This window comes from Peromyscus maniculatus, chromosome 8 (genome assembly GCF_049852395.1).
Source record: "Peromyscus maniculatus bairdii isolate BWxNUB_F1_BW_parent chromosome 8, HU_Pman_BW_mat_3.1, whole genome shotgun sequence".
Classification (NCBI taxonomy): domain Eukaryota; kingdom Metazoa; phylum Chordata; class Mammalia; order Rodentia; family Cricetidae; genus Peromyscus; species Peromyscus maniculatus.
In genome coordinates, this window is record NC_134859.1 from 81043719 (window position 1) to 81062017 (window position 18299).

An 18299-nucleotide genomic window follows, 5' to 3' on the forward strand; every position below is an offset into this window, starting at 1 on the left:
TGATTGTTATATGTTTGACATTGTGAAAATGTTTTGTTTGTTTTTATTTGAAATTACAAGTTCATCCAGGCATAGTGGCACATTTTTAAATCCCAGTCCTCAGGGTGTGGAGGGAGATGAGCTGTGAAAGGCCAGCCTGGGCAACATAGGAAGACAATACTTCAAAAAGTTAGAAAGAGTATGGTGGTGTAGGATACCCAGGAGGCAGAGGCAGATGGATCTCTATGAGTTAAGGTCAGCCTGAAATATACATTGAGACCCTGTCTCAAAAAAACAGACAAACAACAACAACAAAAACCACAGGGCTGGAGAAATGACTCAGTTGTTAAGAGCAATGGCTGCTCTTCCAGTACCCACAGAGCAGCTGACAATCATCTGTAAATCCAATTCCACAGGTCCAGTGCCCTCTTCTTGCCTCCATGGGCACTAGGCATGCATCTAGTACACTGGCATACATACAAGCAGAACATCTGTATAATAATAATAATAATAATAATAATAATACCTTAAACTCCACCTGCCCACACTAAGGTCCTATGTAAACATACGTATAGTAATCAAGATTTAAAGGTCTGCCACTTTAACTATTTGTAATTAAACATAGACTCCTACCATTAAAATGTTAAGTAAAACTTTGGAAGAATTAAATGAATTGCTTTTCTCAAGGAAGGCTCAGAAAGAATAGTTCTTGAGGAAACTTGATATTTAAATTTATACCTTCATTTTTAGTTTCACATGACAAAGTTCTTTGAAAGTTTGATTGATTGGATGGCAAGATGGCTCAGTGAGTAAAGGTACTCAGCACCAAGCGTGACAACCTGAGTTCAATTCCAGGACCCATATGATGGAAGGAGTGAATGGACTCCTGCAAGGTGTCCTCTGGTTTCACTGGCATAACCATGGCATACACTTGTGCACACATATACATACATGTACACAGATGTGCACACACACAATAAAAACATAATAAAAAGTTGATTGGCTGCTTGGGGGCAGGGTATTTTATTCCTTTTGAGTACTTTGTTTATATAAATAAATTATTTCAAATGTGTAATCAATGAATGTCATCTCAAATGCAGTTTTTACAAAAATGTTTAAAAAAAAAAAAAAGTTGCCGGGCGGTGGTGGCGCACGCCTTTAATCCCAGCACTCGGGAGGCAGAGCCAGGTGGATCTCTGTGAGTTCGAGGCCAGCCTAGACTACCAAGTGAGTCCCAGGAAAGACACAAAGCTACACAGAGAAACCCTGTCTCAAAAAAACCAAAAAAAAAAAAAGTTGATGGGCTTAGAAAACTTGACTCCCCAGCAATTTAAAGACAAATTTAAAAAAAAAAATGCTAGGAAGGATTTAAAATTTATTTTTAAAAATACATATTAAGCTAGTAAAATTCACTGTATTTTGAGAACAAACCTTTTTTTGTAATCTCCTAAAACTTATTTTTTGAAAGTTTCATACATGTCTATAATGTATTTTGACAACTTGCACTCCATTATCTGTCCCCATGCCCTCTCTCCGTAGCTAAACTCTTCTTCCTAAGAAACTTCTGTTCTGTTTTTCTATCCTTTGTGGGTTGTTTGCATGAACATAGATGAGTCTGTTGATTAGAGCATACTACAGATAAAATGACACCTCACACCCAGCCCCCAGTAACCAGTAACCGCCAGTAATCCTTCAGAGAGAGGGGTGGAGTCTCATGTGCTCATGCTCCCTCCGTGATGAAGTACTGATCCAGTGTTTTGAAGTCTTGGGCAGGTAACCACGGCTACGGTGAGTTCATGAGTGCAATGACGATGTCACACCAGGAGACATCTTTTTGCAGCACATCACCTTACACTCCAGCCCTTACATTCTTGTCACCCTCTTCCTCCTTGTTCCCTGAGCCCTAGAGGAGGTGTGATATAGATGTTTCACTTAGGGCTGATATAATGTTCCACCATTACTTATCATTGTAACTTTGACAAGTTAGGATCCTTCCATCCTGCAACCATTAGAAGCTTCTCTTACTTTTTTAAATTTAATTTTGTTTGTTTGTTGGGTTTTTGTTTTGTTTTGTTTTTGAGACACAATTTTTCTATGTAGCCTTGGCTGTTCTGGTTCTCACTTTGTAGACCAGGCTGGCCTCAAATTCACAGAGATCCTTCTGCCTCAACCTATGGAGGCGGTGCTGGTATTAAAGGCGTGTGCCACCACTTCCGGTATAAGCTTCTCTTTTAAGATCTGGGAGAGCTAATTCAGTGAACTCGGAGCCAGAATAAATTCTTCCTTCTTGAAGTTGCCTTTATCAAGTATTAGTTTGATATCATAATCCATCATTGCAAGGAGGTTACAGAGGCAAGGACTTGAGGAAGCTGACTATATTGCATCCACACTCAGTAAACAGAAGGAGATAAATATACTCATGCTTGCTTCTCTATTACTGTGTAACAATGGCATACTATGTGTTATAGACCATTCTAGGTACTGGGACATAGCAGAGTAGAAAACACACTAACAGGCAATTCTCCATCTTAGACCTCTAACGTTTCCCTCACAACCAACCTTCAGGTTCTATTTGTTTGATCTCCTAAATAGTTGCATATAGCCGGGCAGTGGTGGCGCACGCCTTTAATCCCAGCACTCGGGAGGCAGAGCCAGGCGGATCTCTGTGAGTTCGAGGCCAGCCTGGGCTACCAAGTGAGTCCCAGGAAAGGCGCAAAGCTACACAGAGAAACCCTGTCTCAAAAAACCAAAAAAAAAAAAAAAAAAATAGTTGCATATATTCATCTTTCTTGTCTCTACTTAAGTGGCATGACTTCCAGGAATTCTGCTTTGATCCCCTAAGCATAGTCATCCTTGAAGTGTATGCCCATAGCAGTGAATTTCATTATACCATTCTTTGTACATCCCTGTTTTTTATGTACCAGTCTCCCTGGACAGACTGTCAAGTTCACTCTGTCAGGCACAACTATGTCTGTTTTCATTTCTGTTGCATAGCCTAGCACAACATTCAAGTGACTGGGAATTCGAAATAGTCCTAACAGTTTTGCTTCACTTCAAAATCTGTGATTTCCCTTTTGAAATAAAGAGTTCTTTAATAGGATTTTTAAAGAGAGTGCACTTTTGTAAGAATGTATACAAGTAGGTAAAATGATACATGCATTCTCAAGAAATTGTAGATCATCCAGATGCCATGTGCCTTTCTCTGGACCTAGCTTGACAGTTCTAAGTAAAAACTGCAGAATAGGGTATTTTTGTTTGTTTGTTTGTTTTGTTGTTTTGCTTATTTTTTGTAGGCAAAGATTATGTGTATATTATATTATTTATACTTCAAATCTTGAAAAGAGAAGTTTACTTCAAGGTGTATTTTTCTTATAATTAGTTTTACTGATACATTTCAAAATAAAAAAAATTAGATAATCCTGCTTATACACTACATTTTAAGAGAATTCGTCATTGAGTGTATGTAAGTTTAATTGAAACTTTTGGAATTATAAGGTATGTTCCTCAGGAGTACCCAATTCTTTTTCTTTATAATATTTACACTTTATTGTATATAGCTGATGGTTTTGCTATATTGATTCAATTTCTTTGTCAAATCTTTCTCATTTAAAAATAAATGGGTTGGTTTAGTTCTTGCTTTATAAAAACATTCTAATTGAGTTTCTTGTTCATTTTTCTCTTGGGATGCTTACCCAGGGGAATATTCTGGTGTGTATGTTTTTTAAATACTTTGCTATTACTGCTTTTTAAGCTAGGTGTTCTTGGCTGCTGTTCTCATTTGATGCTTTTTCATTATTTTTTTTCCTGCCTGACTTGTTTTCTCTGCATCTATTTTTAGCTTTTACGCTGCTCTGAATGTTTGAGAGTTTGTTAGAGTTGCTATGTAAGCTTTCCAGTGAGTCTGAGCTGTTCCTTCTGTCTCAGAACCTTTACTAAAACGTTAGCGTTAGTGTTTAAGGAAACTCTCTCTGCATCATTTTGGAGATGGAATTTGGAAGCTTTCAAGTTCACCAGTCCAGTTTGTGGTGAATACAAGATGATTAAATGTGCTGCTGTTTCTGATGTTTGAGAATATTTGAAAACTTGTAATACAGACAAAATAGGAATCCATGTGTCAGCATTAAATTTTTAACATTCCCAGGCTGGTTTTGTTTTAAATGATTTAAAAATCATTAAGAATGTTAACTTGTTTTGTTTTAGACGGAGTTTCTCTGTATAGCCCTGGCTGTCCTGGAGCTCACTCTATAGACCAGGCTGGCCTCAAACTCACAGAGATCCTCCTGCCTCTGTCTCCCAAGTACTGTGATTAAAGGCATGAGCCACCAGTGCCCTGCTGTAATAATTAACTTTTTTTTTTTTTAAAGTAAAAGTATATGTTAACTCCTTGGCCTTAAATAATTCTTTAGAAATATTTCCTTTTTTTGTTTTCCTGTAGTATAAATATTGCTTCTCTGTCCTATTGTTCTCCAACATTATTTCATGAATCTTGGCGGAAGTTAGGCTTTGTTTTGCTTGGGCTGTTTTTTTTTTCCTCCAACATTCTCCAATCTCTTATGAGAAGTAAATAGTTTTATTTTTCTGAAAAATGACTATTACATTAAATACTCTATCTTATAGTGCTTGTGAAAATATTAAGCACAGTTCTTCTATAAAGTGGCAACTGAAAATTATTATTTTATGTGTGTCACTTTGTAGAACACTTTGTAGTACTGATTTGGAGTTTTCATTGTAATTATATTCAAATTAATGTGAGGAAGAATTGATGAAGCATTTTTAAGTATATCAGAGACCATCCTTGTGAATGAAGGAAATCATCTTTATTTCTGCCTTTTGCACATCATTATGCATTGAGTCATAACATTGTGAGTCCAGATGTTTTTCATATCATGCTAGAACTTTATAGATTAATGATATGTTTTCATACTGTTTTTTACATAAAACATTTCTTGTTCTTTGTTTTTGCTTTTCATGGAATGCATGGGCTTTAAGACCATAATTTCTTTGGTAAGGTTTCATCTGCCTTGGGGTTCTATCTTTGGCCTTGCTTCTGCTTATCCTCGATTAGTCAAATATATTTCTTAGGCAGAAGCCTACAACAGCAGCTGTGATTTAGAAATCATTTATGATCCCTATCAATGTTCATTATTCCCCTAAATAATAATACTTATTAAGAACATCTGGGCAGTGGTGGTGCACACCTTTAATCCCAGCCCTCAGGACAGAGGCAGGCAGATCTCTGTGAGTTTGAGGCCAGCCTGGTCTACAAAGCTAGTTCCAGGACAGCCAGGGCTATTACACAAAGAAAGAAACCTTGTCTCAAAACAAAATAAAAACAAAAAAAGTCTGGCAGAAAAGTCTTGATCCTCCTGAAATACTATCTATGCAAAACAAAATGTAATTGATAGATGTAAAGAACTGGCCAAGAAGAGTCCAGGGGTGGTGGCTTGCATCTGCAACACCAGCTGTTGGGAAGTCGAGGAAGTGGAGCTAAGGAAATTAAGACAATCTGAACAACATAACATATCAAGACCCATCTCAAAAAAAAACGAAATCAACAGTAACAAAGAGATTTTGCCAATAAATTCCTCAGCTTTGGTTTGTGATGACTAGTTATTTATTATTTCATAATCTTTTCAATAAATACATAAACAGTGTAGACAACATGATTAAAGGAAAGGTTAAAATAATAAAACTTAGGACCATAGCTTATGTAATTATTGATAAACTTATTTTCAAAGTTTTTACCATTTTCCTTTTGATAGGAATGGGTCGTGAAGTGGAGAATCTCATACTAGAGAATACACAGCTGCTGGAAACCAAGTAAGTATGAAAGTTTAACATGGAATAAAAGAAATGTGTTTTCTTCCCTCCAAGTCAGTGATTTTTATATTAATTTAACACAACATTGTGCTGTCTCCCTACCCAGTTACGTTCTCTTCTCAACATCTGTGCATACATAGAAAAATGGGTAATGAGCCCTTCTTTGCTCTGATAGGTTTATTGCTCTGTTATTTTTGTAGAAATATAGTTTTTATTTCTTTTCCACCATACAAGTATCAATATTCTGGATATGTTGTGCATCTCTTTTTTCCCTAAGAGGTGCTGTTTTCTTATTCTCTTTGAATTTTTTACATTTCTGCGTGAATGTGTTAGCTTCTATGCAGACACTTCTGTAGATCTCTCCTTCATAGTTGTATATTCTTGGGTAGTTTGTGGAGTCTTAAAGCCCTCAAGCAGCATGTTAGAGTACAGGTCCTTTGTCATGTGAAAAAGCAGATAAGGTCCACTTGTCAATTTGCTGTGTCAACAATTTTGGAACACCTGTGTCTGTCCACACAGACTGCCACTAACAGTAAATGAGGCCACACCCAACATATCCGAATGTACTATATCTCTACTTTTTTCTTTCAGTTTATTTCTAATTTAAACTACTTTCTCAGGAGTTACTAAATGCAGCTTCAAGGAGGATTTGACTGTATTGTTGAACAGTACCTTTGCAGAAACTTCAATAATAGTAGTCCTAGAAATCTTGGTTTATTTTGGTTTTTGTTTGTTTGTTTTTTGTTTTTTGAGACAGAATTTCTCTCTGTTGTCCTGGATGTCCTGGAACTCCCTCTGTAGACCAGGCTGGCCTCGAACTTAGATCCACCTGCATCTGCCTTCAGAGTGCTGGGATTATTGGCATGTGCTGCCAGCACCTGACTAGAAAGCTGTTTTTTAAGTTTAACCTTTCTTAATGCTGATTTTATTTATTGGTGGTATGTCTTGTTTTATTCATTATTAGCTTGGCAAGTATAAAGAGCAAACATTAAGCTATTGTTTTATGGCCTTTTCTAAAAAAAAAAAAAAATCAGGAAGAATGTTTAAGTTCTCAGTTGTTCAGCTTTATGATTTGACAGTTACTTTAGTCTACAAAGATGGAAAAGTAATTTGAAATATGTGTTTTTTAGAAATGCTTTGAATGTAGTGAAGAATGATTTAATAGCAAAAGTGGATGAGCTGACCTGTGAGAAAGATGTGCTGCAGGGAGAATTGGAGGCTGTGAAACAGGCCAAGCTGAAGCTAGAGGAAAAGAACAAAGAGTTGGAGGAGGAGCTCAGGAAGTAAGTTTCAACAGCTGCTGGAAACATCTCTAGCCTTTGACACTGAGGCTGTCAGCTATGCTACCCTGTGACACACCCCTGCTCTGAATCCAACACCTTGCCAGGGTGCCACAAAAGATTGTAGGTATAACCCTGAGACTGAGGCCTTGAGCTCCCTCAAACCAGGAAGGACCAAGAGCTACCTGGAGAAAGTAAAGTGTCTCAACCATTTGCCTCTACTCTGAGCTGGTCTTACTGTTCCAACAACCAGTCTCTTAACCAAAAAGTTGTGGGTTTTGCTTTTGTTTTGTTTTTCTTTTTCCTATTAATCTTGGTGTCAAAAGTTGTAACTGTGGGCTGGACAGACGGTTCAGGAGTTAAGAGTACTTGTTGCTCGCTCTTCCAGAGGACCAGAGACAACCCACACCAGGTAGCCCTCGATTGCCTGCTTCTGGGGATCCAACACTCTTTTCTGATCTCTCCAGATGCCCCCCCCCCACATTCAATAAATAAACAAATAAAGGATAGGGTAAATCTTTAAAAAAAAAACAAAACTTAAGGGTTGGAGAGACTGCTCAATGGTTAAGAGCACTTGCTGCATTTCCAGAGGACCTGAGTTCAGTTCCCAGCATCCACATTAGTTGTCTCACACTCACCTGGTTATACACTACCTGGTAGATACTCATGTGCTCACACACAAATAAAAATAAATCTTTAAAAACAAACAACACAAAAACCTTAAATCTTAAAATTCATTAATTTCAAGAAGCTAAGATTATAAGCCTATGCTGCTGTGGCTAACCTTTTTGGGTTTGGTTTTTTTGTTTATTTTATTTTATTTTTTTGAGACTGGGTAATACGTAGCCCAGGCTGGCCTTAAGCTTATTGTGTAACTGAGAATGACCTTGAACTCCTAATCCTCCTATCTCAACTCCCAAACGCTCAGATTATAGGTGTGCACCACCACCACCACCACCACCACCACCACCACCACCACCACCACCACCACCACCACCACCACCACCACCACCACCACGCCTAGTCCAACCTGATTTTGTTTTAAGAGGTGCTGTGATAATATTTAAAACTGTTTACCTTTTCTCTCATTATTTTTGAAGATTAATTCAATTCTGATAACATGTTTTGTTTGGGTTTTTCCCCATTCTAGAGCTCGTGCAGAAGCTGAAGATGCAAGGCAAAAAGCAAAAGACGATGATGATGTAAGTTTATGATTTTGGAGCTGTTTTTCTTACAGCTTTTGGATATTTGGGAGTTCCTTGCTAATATTTAATTTTATGGGTCATGAATAACTGGCTCATGTTTGTACATGCTGTGTTTTCTAGTGTTGTGCGCTAACTTTTCCTTAGTGGTTCAGTGTTCTGACCCATGTTAGCATGCTATTATTTCTGATTTTTAAAAGGTAAGGTTTTCCAGCTTAGATGCAAGATTGTAAAACATCTGTAGTGAACTTCTGCCCTCCAGGGTTTTCCCATTGTGTTGTAAGCCTGTATTCAAGACCTCCTCCCTCCTTCAATAAAAGGCATTCAGCATTGGGGGGAAAAAAGAAAGAAAGAAAAAGAAAGAGAGAGAGAGAGGGAGAGAGAGAGAGAGAGAGGGAGGGAGGGAGGGAGAGAGAGAGAGAGAGAGAGAGAGAGAGAGAGAGAGAGAGCAAGAAAACCTGACCCAAAAAAAAAAAAAAACAGCCGGGTGGCGGTGGCACACGCCTTTAATCCCAGCACTCGGGAGGCAGAGCCAGGCGGTTCTCTGTGAGTTCAAGGCCAGCCTGGGCTACAGAGTGAGACCCAGGACAGGCACTACAACCTGTACACAAAGAAACTCTGTCTCGGAAAAAAACAAAACAAAACAAAAATCTAAATAAATAAATGTAATTTAAAAACAAACAAAAAAATTGTGAACATGGTGGTTAAGTCTTGCTATGGACCTGACTGGCTGTGGGTTGCCTGGGAGACACTCCTCTGTGTGTATATGAGGCCTGTTTCCAGGGGCCTGGCTTGAATAAAGAGACTGAGAAATAAAAAAAGGTAAGGTTTTGTTAGGTAGCCCAGACAGGCCTCAAACTTAACAATCCTCTAACCACACACATCACACATAATGTGGCACACATGTGTACACACACATACAATTAATTTTATGTGTTTTGCTTGCCTGTATGTCTGTATACCACATGTGTACCTGGTCCCAAGAATCCAGAAGAAGTCATTAATTAATTGATTGATTGATTAGTTAAAATTTTTTGGGTGGGCTTGCATATAAAGGTACTTGTTGCCAAGCCTGATGACCTGAGTTTAATCCCCAGGACCACATAGTAGAAAGAGAGAACTGACTCCCACAAGTTGTCCACATGTATGTTGTAGAATGCATACATCCATACAGATACATAGATTCACATTACACACAAAACACACAGACACACTAAATTATAAATATAATTATTTTTTTGGGGGGGTCGTTTTGAGACAGGGTATCTCTCTGTAGTTTTGGAGCCTTTCCTGGAACTCACTATGTAGCCCAGGCTGGCCTCGAACTCACAGAGATCTGCCTGCCTCTGCCTCCCAAGTGTTCGGATTAAAGATTTGCACCACAACCACCCAGCTATAAATATAATTTTTTAAAAGCCTAGAATTGCCAAAAATTTCTCTCAACCCACATGAAGCCATGATTCTTTCTCATTTATTTAACTAAAAAAAATTTCCAAAAAAAAAAAGAGTCTCACTTGAATGAATGTCTTCATTGGGCTGGTCTGTGGGCAAATATGTGAGGGATTATCTTGCTAATTGATAAGGGAGAGCCAAGACTATTATGGATGGAACCATCCCTAGGCAGATAATGCTGGGCTCTATAGGAAAGCTAGACAAGCATAGGCCAGAAAACAAGCTAGCAAGTAACATTTGTCCATGGTTTCTGCTTCAAGTTCTGCTTATGTTTCTCCTTTGATTTCCCTTGACGGACTCTAACCTGTCAAGTATAAACCCAATAAATCTTTTCTTCCCCTAAGTTACTTTTGGTCACTGTTTTATCAATGCACAGGAAAGGAACTAGGACACACACACATACATAGTTGACATTTCCATGAAGATCTTAGAATAGCATATCAAGTCTGTATAAACAACAGCTAAATTTTTTTTTTATCTCCTGCCCCAAATATGCACTAAATTTCCTTTCTGAAACATTCTCACTTTGTAGCCCCTATTTGGCTTGAAACTCACTATGTAGATCAGGCTAGCCTCAAACTCATAGAGAGCAGCCTACTTTTTGCCTCCTGACTTATGGGATTAAAAGTCTGCACCACCATACCCAGCATCAGAATTCTTTAATAAAATATTAAAATAATATGTTTGTATTTGGAAATTAAATTACCTATTTCTGTATATTTCTACAAAGTATGGTGTTGGTTTTGTTTCATACTACATTTAGGGACAGAGGGCTTGACTCAGTGGTAGAACACTTGGCTAGCATGCTCGAGGCCCTGGTTTAATCCCTAGTACCACAGAAACACTATATTCCATCTTGGAGACTTGCTGTTTTCTTTAAGTATACTTTGAGACTCTCCTGTGTTGCAGTAACTGCTGTAGTTCATTCCATTATATGAATGCTCTACAGTTTTTCTGTTTCCTTGTTAATGAATATTTAGGTTGTTTCAGCTTTTTATCACAACAAACAATCCTGTTGTTAAAAGCAATATGGAGAGATGGCTCAGCAGTTAAGAGCATTGATTGGGGCTGGAGAGATGGCTCAGCGGTTAAGAGCACTGGCTGTTCTTCCAGAGGTCCTGAGTTCGATTCCCAGCAACATCCATCTGTAATGAGATCTGGCGCCCTCTTCTGGCCTGCAGACAGAACACTGTATACATAATAAATAAATCTTTAAAAAAAAAAGAGCATTGATTGACTGCTCTTAGAGGGCCTGTGTTCAATTCCCAGCATCCACATGGCAGCTCACACCTGTCTGTAACTCCAGTTTCAGAGGATCTGACTCTCACACAGACACGTGGGCAAAACACCAAAGAACATAAAATAAGAATAAATTATTTTTTAAAAAAGCATTATAATAAACCAGGTGTGGTACTTGCTTGTTGTCTTATGGTTTTCTATTTCTGTAAAGAAACACCATGACCATGGCAACTCTTAATTGGGGTGGCTCGCTTACAGTTTCAGAGGTTCAGTCCATTATCATCATCACCACGGGGAGCATGGGGGAGTGCAGGCAGATGTGGTGCTGGAACTGAGTTTTGCATCTTGCAGGCAGTAGGAAGTGTCCTGAGCATAAGAAACCTCAAAGCCCACCCCCACAGTGACACACTTCCTCCAACGAGGCCATACACACTCCAACAAAGCCACACCTCCTAATAATGCCACTCCCTATGAGATAATTGGCCAATTATGGGGGCCAATTGCATTCATACTACTACACTTGTGACCGCAGTATGTAAAAAGACTGAGTTAAGAGGATTGCAGGTTTGGGCTATGTGTAGGGATGTCAGTTGTACTAGCCTGCATTACATAGTAAGATATTGTGTAAAACAAAAAAACAGCCAGGTGTAATGGTGCACCTTTAATCCCAATACTCAAGGCAGAAAGGGTTTTGTGACTCTGAGTTCAGTCTGTTCTACATAGGGAGTTCCAGGGCTATGTATGTAGTAAGAACTTGTCTCAACATCAACATCTCCAATAAAAGAAAAGAAAAAGAAGCAAACAAAAAGCCAGAACAATATAGTACAGTACGAGTCTTTGGTATGGAGATTTCTGTCTCTTCTCCCCATCCCCACCCCCAGTATACCTAGTAGTACTTTTACTGTGTTGCTGATTTCAGAAACAGGATTTCTCTGTGTAGCCCTGGCTGTCCTGGAACTCACTCTAGACCAGGCTGGCCTCAAATTCAAAGAGATCCGCCTGCTTCTGTCTCCAGAGTGCTGGAATTAAAGGCTGGCTTTGAACTCAGAGATCTGCCTGCCTCTGGGCAGAATTCAGGCCTTTTGCTATTTGTGAATGACTTTTATTTGAGGAGGTAGGCTAAGTTTTGAGGCAGGAAGACAAAGTGGAAAGACTGCTAAGAGCTTCGTTCACATTCTGTCTCACTGTTCCAAGATTGTAGTCTTGATCTAAAATGTACATGCTCCTCTCAACAAAACCAAACCCTATAATTAAACCTACCTGCTTCCCCAGAAGAAGGTTGAGAAGCAGCAGCAGAAGGAAGTTAACTTGGACATGCTCTTTGCAGCCTTCCTGCTGTATGTCTTCCATGTTCATATTCTATTCCCTGTAGCAATAATTCTGACTTAATCTTGTGTTTCCACTGGTGGTGTGTTGTTGTTTTGTTTGTTTTTACTGCTATAGTTCAGTTCCTTAGCAACTAGATAATAAGTTCACTATTTATGTTGGCTTCTGGATATGTCAATGGATTGATAATTTGAGATAAATGAACCTCCTTTGGAACTAATTGTAACTGTTTTCTTTTTTTTTTTTGGGGGGGGGGGGGCGCTTTGCGCCTTTCCTGGGACTCACTTGGTAGTCCAGGCTGGCCTCGAACTCATAGAGATCCGCCTGCCTCTGCCTCCCGAGTGCTGGGATTAAAGGCGTGCGCCACCACCGCCTGGCTGTAACTGTTTTCTGATTGTCACAGACCATGAATTTAAAATGTTACAATAATGTTTCCAAGTAAAATTTATGAGGGCATATTAAATCTCTTTATTTGGTATTAGCTGAAAATTTATAATTTTAATTCTTTTACATGTTCAGTATTAATGTTTATATACTCAGAAATTAAATTGCCTACTTCCTTTAAGTCCTATATAAAAATTTGAGTATCTGATTTTATTTTATAAGGGCATTTTAAAGTCATTAAATTAAAACATTTCTTTTTTAATTTTTTTATTAAGAAATTTTCTATTTATTTTACATTCCAACCACAGATTCCCCTCCCAGCCTCCAGCCTTCCCAAAACATTTCTTTATTAAACTCTAAAAAAATGTTTAAAAACTTAAGATTTGGTTTCAGTGTGAGGTTAACACCAAAACATACGTAAACTTCAGTGTGATTTACCCTTCTCTTAACCTCCTAGAGTGACATTCCCACAGCCCAGAGGAAGCGGTTCACTAGAGTGGAAATGGCCCGAGTTCTCATGGAGAGAAACCAATACAAAGAGAGGCTGATGGAACTTCAAGAAGCTGTTCGATGGACAGAGATGATCCGGTCGGTATCGATGAGGACCCTGATGTTTCCTGTTGTTTTGCTAGATGCATGCGTTCCTTCATTGCCAGCTAAAGTCCTGCCTGAGGGTTCATGCCATTTTGTTTGTTCACTAGGAGAAATTTTCTCAGTTTACATTTAGACCAGTAATAGAACAAGATCAGAGATAGCCCAAAGACTAGGTGTCTTTTGAGATAGTACAGGACCATGGAGGATGCTACCATAACCTAACCTGTAAAGATAATTGTTACTTAGGAATAACGGTCATTTTAAAAAAATAGGAAAATTGATATTATTCTTACCCTGTCAGTTTCACATGCAGTACAGGAAAAATTGTCTTTAATTAGTATCTCCCTTAAAATATACCTGACTCTCCCCTCCTTCATGCAGAATGTACCTTCTATTTTAGTCAACTAGATCTTTGTTTTCATCATTAACATGTTGTAATGGTTCCTGTTAATGGAGTTATGTGCCAGTATGTGCACACAGTGCAGTAGTCATCAAATCCAGCCTCTCTTTAGTCACTCCCCACCTGCTGTCCTCTAGTAATTACTATTTTGCATTCAAGCTGACTTCTTTTTAAACTTCCACCTGTGAGAGGACACTTAGTTTTCCTTGATTGACTCTTAAAGCTCACCTAGTGCTGCCATCCAGTGGTCACAGTCTCAGTAACAGTGTTCCTTTAATTCAGAAACAGCTCTTGAAATTTGCCAATTGACTTCCTGTTAATTTACTCATATTCTTGAGTTTGGGTTATCACATCAAATTTATACATTAGTTTACAAATCTAACCTCCAGCCTTTACTTCCTTATAATTACATCATTTTTAGCACTACCTACTTATTAAGTGGCCTATTCAGATCAGTATAGTTACAAACTGTTTTGTGAGTTAAAAGTGCAGATAAAAAAAAAAAAACCTTCAGGTTAGGACAGGCAGTGTTTTAAAGAGGGAGCTAGCTAGCTAGCTTTTCAATATTTTTTTTCTTGCTTTGCTAATATTTGTTTTTTTGAGGGAAGGTCTTGCTCCAAACTGGCCCCAAATTTGTGATCCTTCTACCTCAGTTCCATGAGTGCTGGAGCACATTAGAGTAATGTACCATTATTAATGTTCCAGCTTAAATACTTGAATATTGTTAGTCATAGTAGTCCGCTCCTGTAGGCTAGCCACTTAGAGAGCACTGCTTATGACCAAAAGTTCAGAGCTAGCCTGGACAACATAGTAGACCTTGTTTCTTAACAATAACAAAAGAGTGGAAAATTTTAAATACCAACATTGATGCTTGTTGGCTTAATTTGTCTAACCCAGGAATAATCTGGCAAGAGTCAGAGCTCTTTAAGGAGGTCTAGCTATCTAAGCAGGGTTAGATTTAGCAGGCTATTTCATGAACAATCAAAGCAACTGTTTGCTAAATTCAATTGTTGACTTTGTGTAGCCCATGAATTTCCTGGGTCTTTTGCTCTTTGGAGAAAGAGTAGAACACCTATCTAATAATACTTTTTTCTTTTTTTTTTTTAGGGCATCACGAGAAAACCCAGCCATGCAAGAAAAAAAAAGGTCCAGCATCTGGCAGTTGTAAGTATACTGAGGACCGTAAGCATAGGTGGTGTTTCACGACAAGAACATTACACTGACTTTTCCCGGTTGGGAGGGAATAGCTGAACTGAAGTTCTTCTCTTTAATATGCAGCATGCCAACGCGGTAAGGCTGTGCTTGAGGAACCAAAGTAGGCTTTCGTAAGCTGCATTGTGTTGGTTATGCATTTGATGGAATCTTCTGCCAGTTTACATAAAATAGTGGGGAATTGTTTGTAAAATTGACAGTTACATGAATCCCCCCATCAAAGGAAAGATGAGAAATTTAGTATTTGTACTGCTTGGTTTGTCTGTGTGTGTTAAACTGTTTTGTTTGTACCAGAAGTACTGTGTGTTTACTGAAGTTAAAACTTACCCTTTTAGTATTAGTCTGCTTACTGGAAGCATAAATATTTTAAAACTGTGGGCATGAAAATTGTTGCTTAAATTGAGCTTAGAAAATTCATGATACGAGTTATCTTGGTGATGTGACTGTCCTTAGTGCTGCACACTAAGCTTCTGCTGTCATCACACAGTCATTACCTTGCTGCTTAACAACCACTGTGACGTTGTCCCCAATAGGAGCTAGCCAAGGAACCTTTGTATTGTGTTTATTCAGTAGAAGCTTTCTAGATGCAGGAGCATCTCTTTCATTGTGGAACTTGCTGATTAAAGAACAGGCGTCTGGCATTCTAAGCAATAGTTTCTTTCTCCTGAATGACCAAGTTTGGCTGTGACTGACTACTCAGCTTTAGTATAACTATAAAAACTGGTTTTGCTAATGTCTAACTCACTGCCTTGCAAAGTCTTTGAAATTTTCCTAAGCATAAAAATTTATGGAAAATCCAGTATTGGTTTTCACAGTGCATATGATAGATATACTTGTGGATTTTGTTTGTTTGATTGTTTTGTTTTGTTAGTTTCAGCCGACTTTTTAGCTCTTCAAGTAATGCAACAAAGAAGCCTGAACCCCCTGTGAATCTGAAGTACAATGCACCCACTTCTCACGTGACTCCCTCGGTAAAGAAAAGAAGCAGCACCTTAGCACAGCTCCCTGGTGATAAGTCCAAGGCGTTCGATTTCCTTAGTGAGGAGTAAGTATTCCAGGCAACAGTCATGCCTAGAGTAAGTTCATCGCTGGAATCTCTCATCCCTTCCTGACTCCTTCACAGAAATTCAGATAACTCTAAAGAAACGAATTCTAGCCAGACATAATAGGTTAGCCTTGTTAATCCTAGTACACAGGAGGATCATCACTATTTCATGGCCAGCCTGGTCTGTGTAGACGGTTCAGGCTAGATCAGCTACATACACACTTAAACCCCATTTCATGAACAAAGGAAATTATGTTGTGGGGTGGGTTGTGGAGAGAAGAAAAAAGAAGGATGGGTTTCTATATCGTGGATGGATGCCTTTAAAGTAAATTACCTGTAGGGCTATGTAATGGAAACTGAGGCAGGAGGATTGCAATTTTGAGGACATCCTGGGCCCCAAAATGAATGAATGAATGAATGAATGAATGAATGAATGACTTGTAGCCAGTACTTGGGAAAGTTGCACTTCACCCTGCTAGTGCAGGTTCAGCAGGTAAGGGTGCTTGCCAGCAACCTCGGTAAACTGAGGTTGATTCCTGGGACCCACATGTTAGAAGGAAAGAGCTGCATTCCATAAGTTGTCCCCCGCCCCCCCCCCCCAGGCACACTATAGCGCGCGCGCACACATTTGCACAATAAATAAAATGTAATACTAATTTTAAAAAAAAAGAAAATTGCACTTCGTAGTTTTCATAAGGAAAAAGAATTTTTGTTGACACAATAGCATTGATAAATATCAATAGAAATATTGACTACTGGGCCTGGAGAGATGGCTCAGTGGTTAAGAGCACTGGCTGCTCTTCCAGAGGACCCAGGTTCAATTCCCAGCATCCACATGGCAGCTCACAACTGTCTGTAACTCTAAGATCTGACACCCTCACACAGACATAAACTCAGGCAAAACACCAATGCACATAAAATAAAAATAAATCATTTTAAAAAAATACTTAATTTAAGGTTTTAATCCTAAGTTTTTAATATTTTCCTTGGTTGTTAAAAGGACTTCTGACTCTGCATGTGGACAAATAATCTCTTAGAGCCCTTTATTTTTCTCTCTGAAAAATTATTATAACCTATTTTTTGTTTGTTTATTTGTTTTGTTTTGTTTTTCGAGACAGGGTTTTTCTGGGTAGCTTTGGAGCCTATCCTGGAATTCACTCTGTAGACCAGGCTGTTCTTGAACTCACAGAGATCCACCTGCCTCTGCCTCCCAACTGCTGGGATAAAAGGCGTGCACCACCACCGCTCAGCCGTATTATAACCTGTTTCAAAGGTATTAGGTTAATATTGTATTGTACACTATGTATAGTGTCTGACATACCAGTAGATTTGCAAACTGTGGTTTATGCAGAAAGACACCTCACAAAAAGGTAAATGGCCAAAAGAAAGAGAATTTATTTTTAGAATCATTTTTATATTTTATCCATCTCTGAAGCTTACTAAGTCAATTTGCCTTTTTGTCTTCTAACATAAGTGAACAGGAGCTAAAGAGCTGGCTCAGAGGTTAAGAACACTGATGTTCTTCCAGAGGACCTGGGTCTGGTTCCCAGCACCCATGTGGTGGCTTGCAGTGATCTGAAACTCCAGTCCTAGGGAATCCAATGTTCTCTTCTGGCATCTGAGGACACCAGGCATTCACATGGTGCACAGACATTCATGTAGGCAAAACACTCAGAATACATAAAATAATTAAATTTTTAAAAAATGAAATAGTGAGTTGAATCTAAAAGTTTAACTTAATCACCCCCCTGAGCATACTATGGCATAATATCTGGCATTAGAAAATTCTTAGTATTTGTTAAATAAGAATAGGAAGATCCCAAATTATTTTAGAACATTTTCCTTTTATATATAGCATCTGAAACCTCCTAAGTTTGATAACTCAATTTAATACAACATGCTGCTTACTACCTGCAGAAGGCTGGTTTCACAAACAGGGAAAGATCAGCTTTGGTATAATCCTTGTGTTTGAATGGGGCATGTGGATCGTGTATCCCAGGGTGGCCTTGAATTCTCTATGAAATTGAGGGTGACTCAGACTGAGATTAGAGTTTTTTGTTGTATTTACTTAATTAAATCTGCAAATGTCTTCTTTTAGAACTGAGGCTAGTTTAGCTTCCCGCAGAGAGCAAAAGAGAGAGCAGTATCGGCAGGTGAAGGCGCATGTTCAGAAGGAAGATGGTCGAGTACAAGCTTTCGGCTGGAGTCTGCCTCAGAAGTACAAACAGGTAACTTGGGGATGTGATGAGAGCATGTAGCAAGGAATGCAGGTTGAGAGAAGTATGCATGGAAATGTGAACTGAAAATACTATCATAAATTGCTCATTTCAGCCTGCTTGGACTTGGCACATTTATAGAAATATGGA

General features: G+C 38.7%; 1 protein-coding gene across 11 annotated transcripts in view; it reads left to right on the top strand.

The window, feature by feature from the left end:
• Nucleotides 1-18299, top strand: part of Spag9 (sperm associated antigen 9) — a 142545-nt gene that overhangs the window by 96906 nt on the left and 27340 nt on the right. For all 11 annotated transcript variants that reach the window (XM_076543169.1, XM_076543171.1, XM_076543166.1 and 8 more), the window contains 7 exons: nt 5742-5799; nt 6930-7082; nt 8230-8281; nt 13140-13270; nt 14784-14840; nt 15760-15933; nt 18032-18161. In XM_076543169.1, the coding sequence (XP_076399284.1) occupies nt 5742-5799; nt 6930-7082; nt 8230-8281; nt 13140-13270; nt 14784-14840; nt 15760-15933; nt 18032-18161 (755 nt within the window). The remainder of the gene's footprint in view (nt 1-5741; nt 5800-6929; nt 7083-8229; nt 8282-13139; nt 13271-14783; nt 14841-15759; nt 15934-18031; nt 18162-18299) is intronic.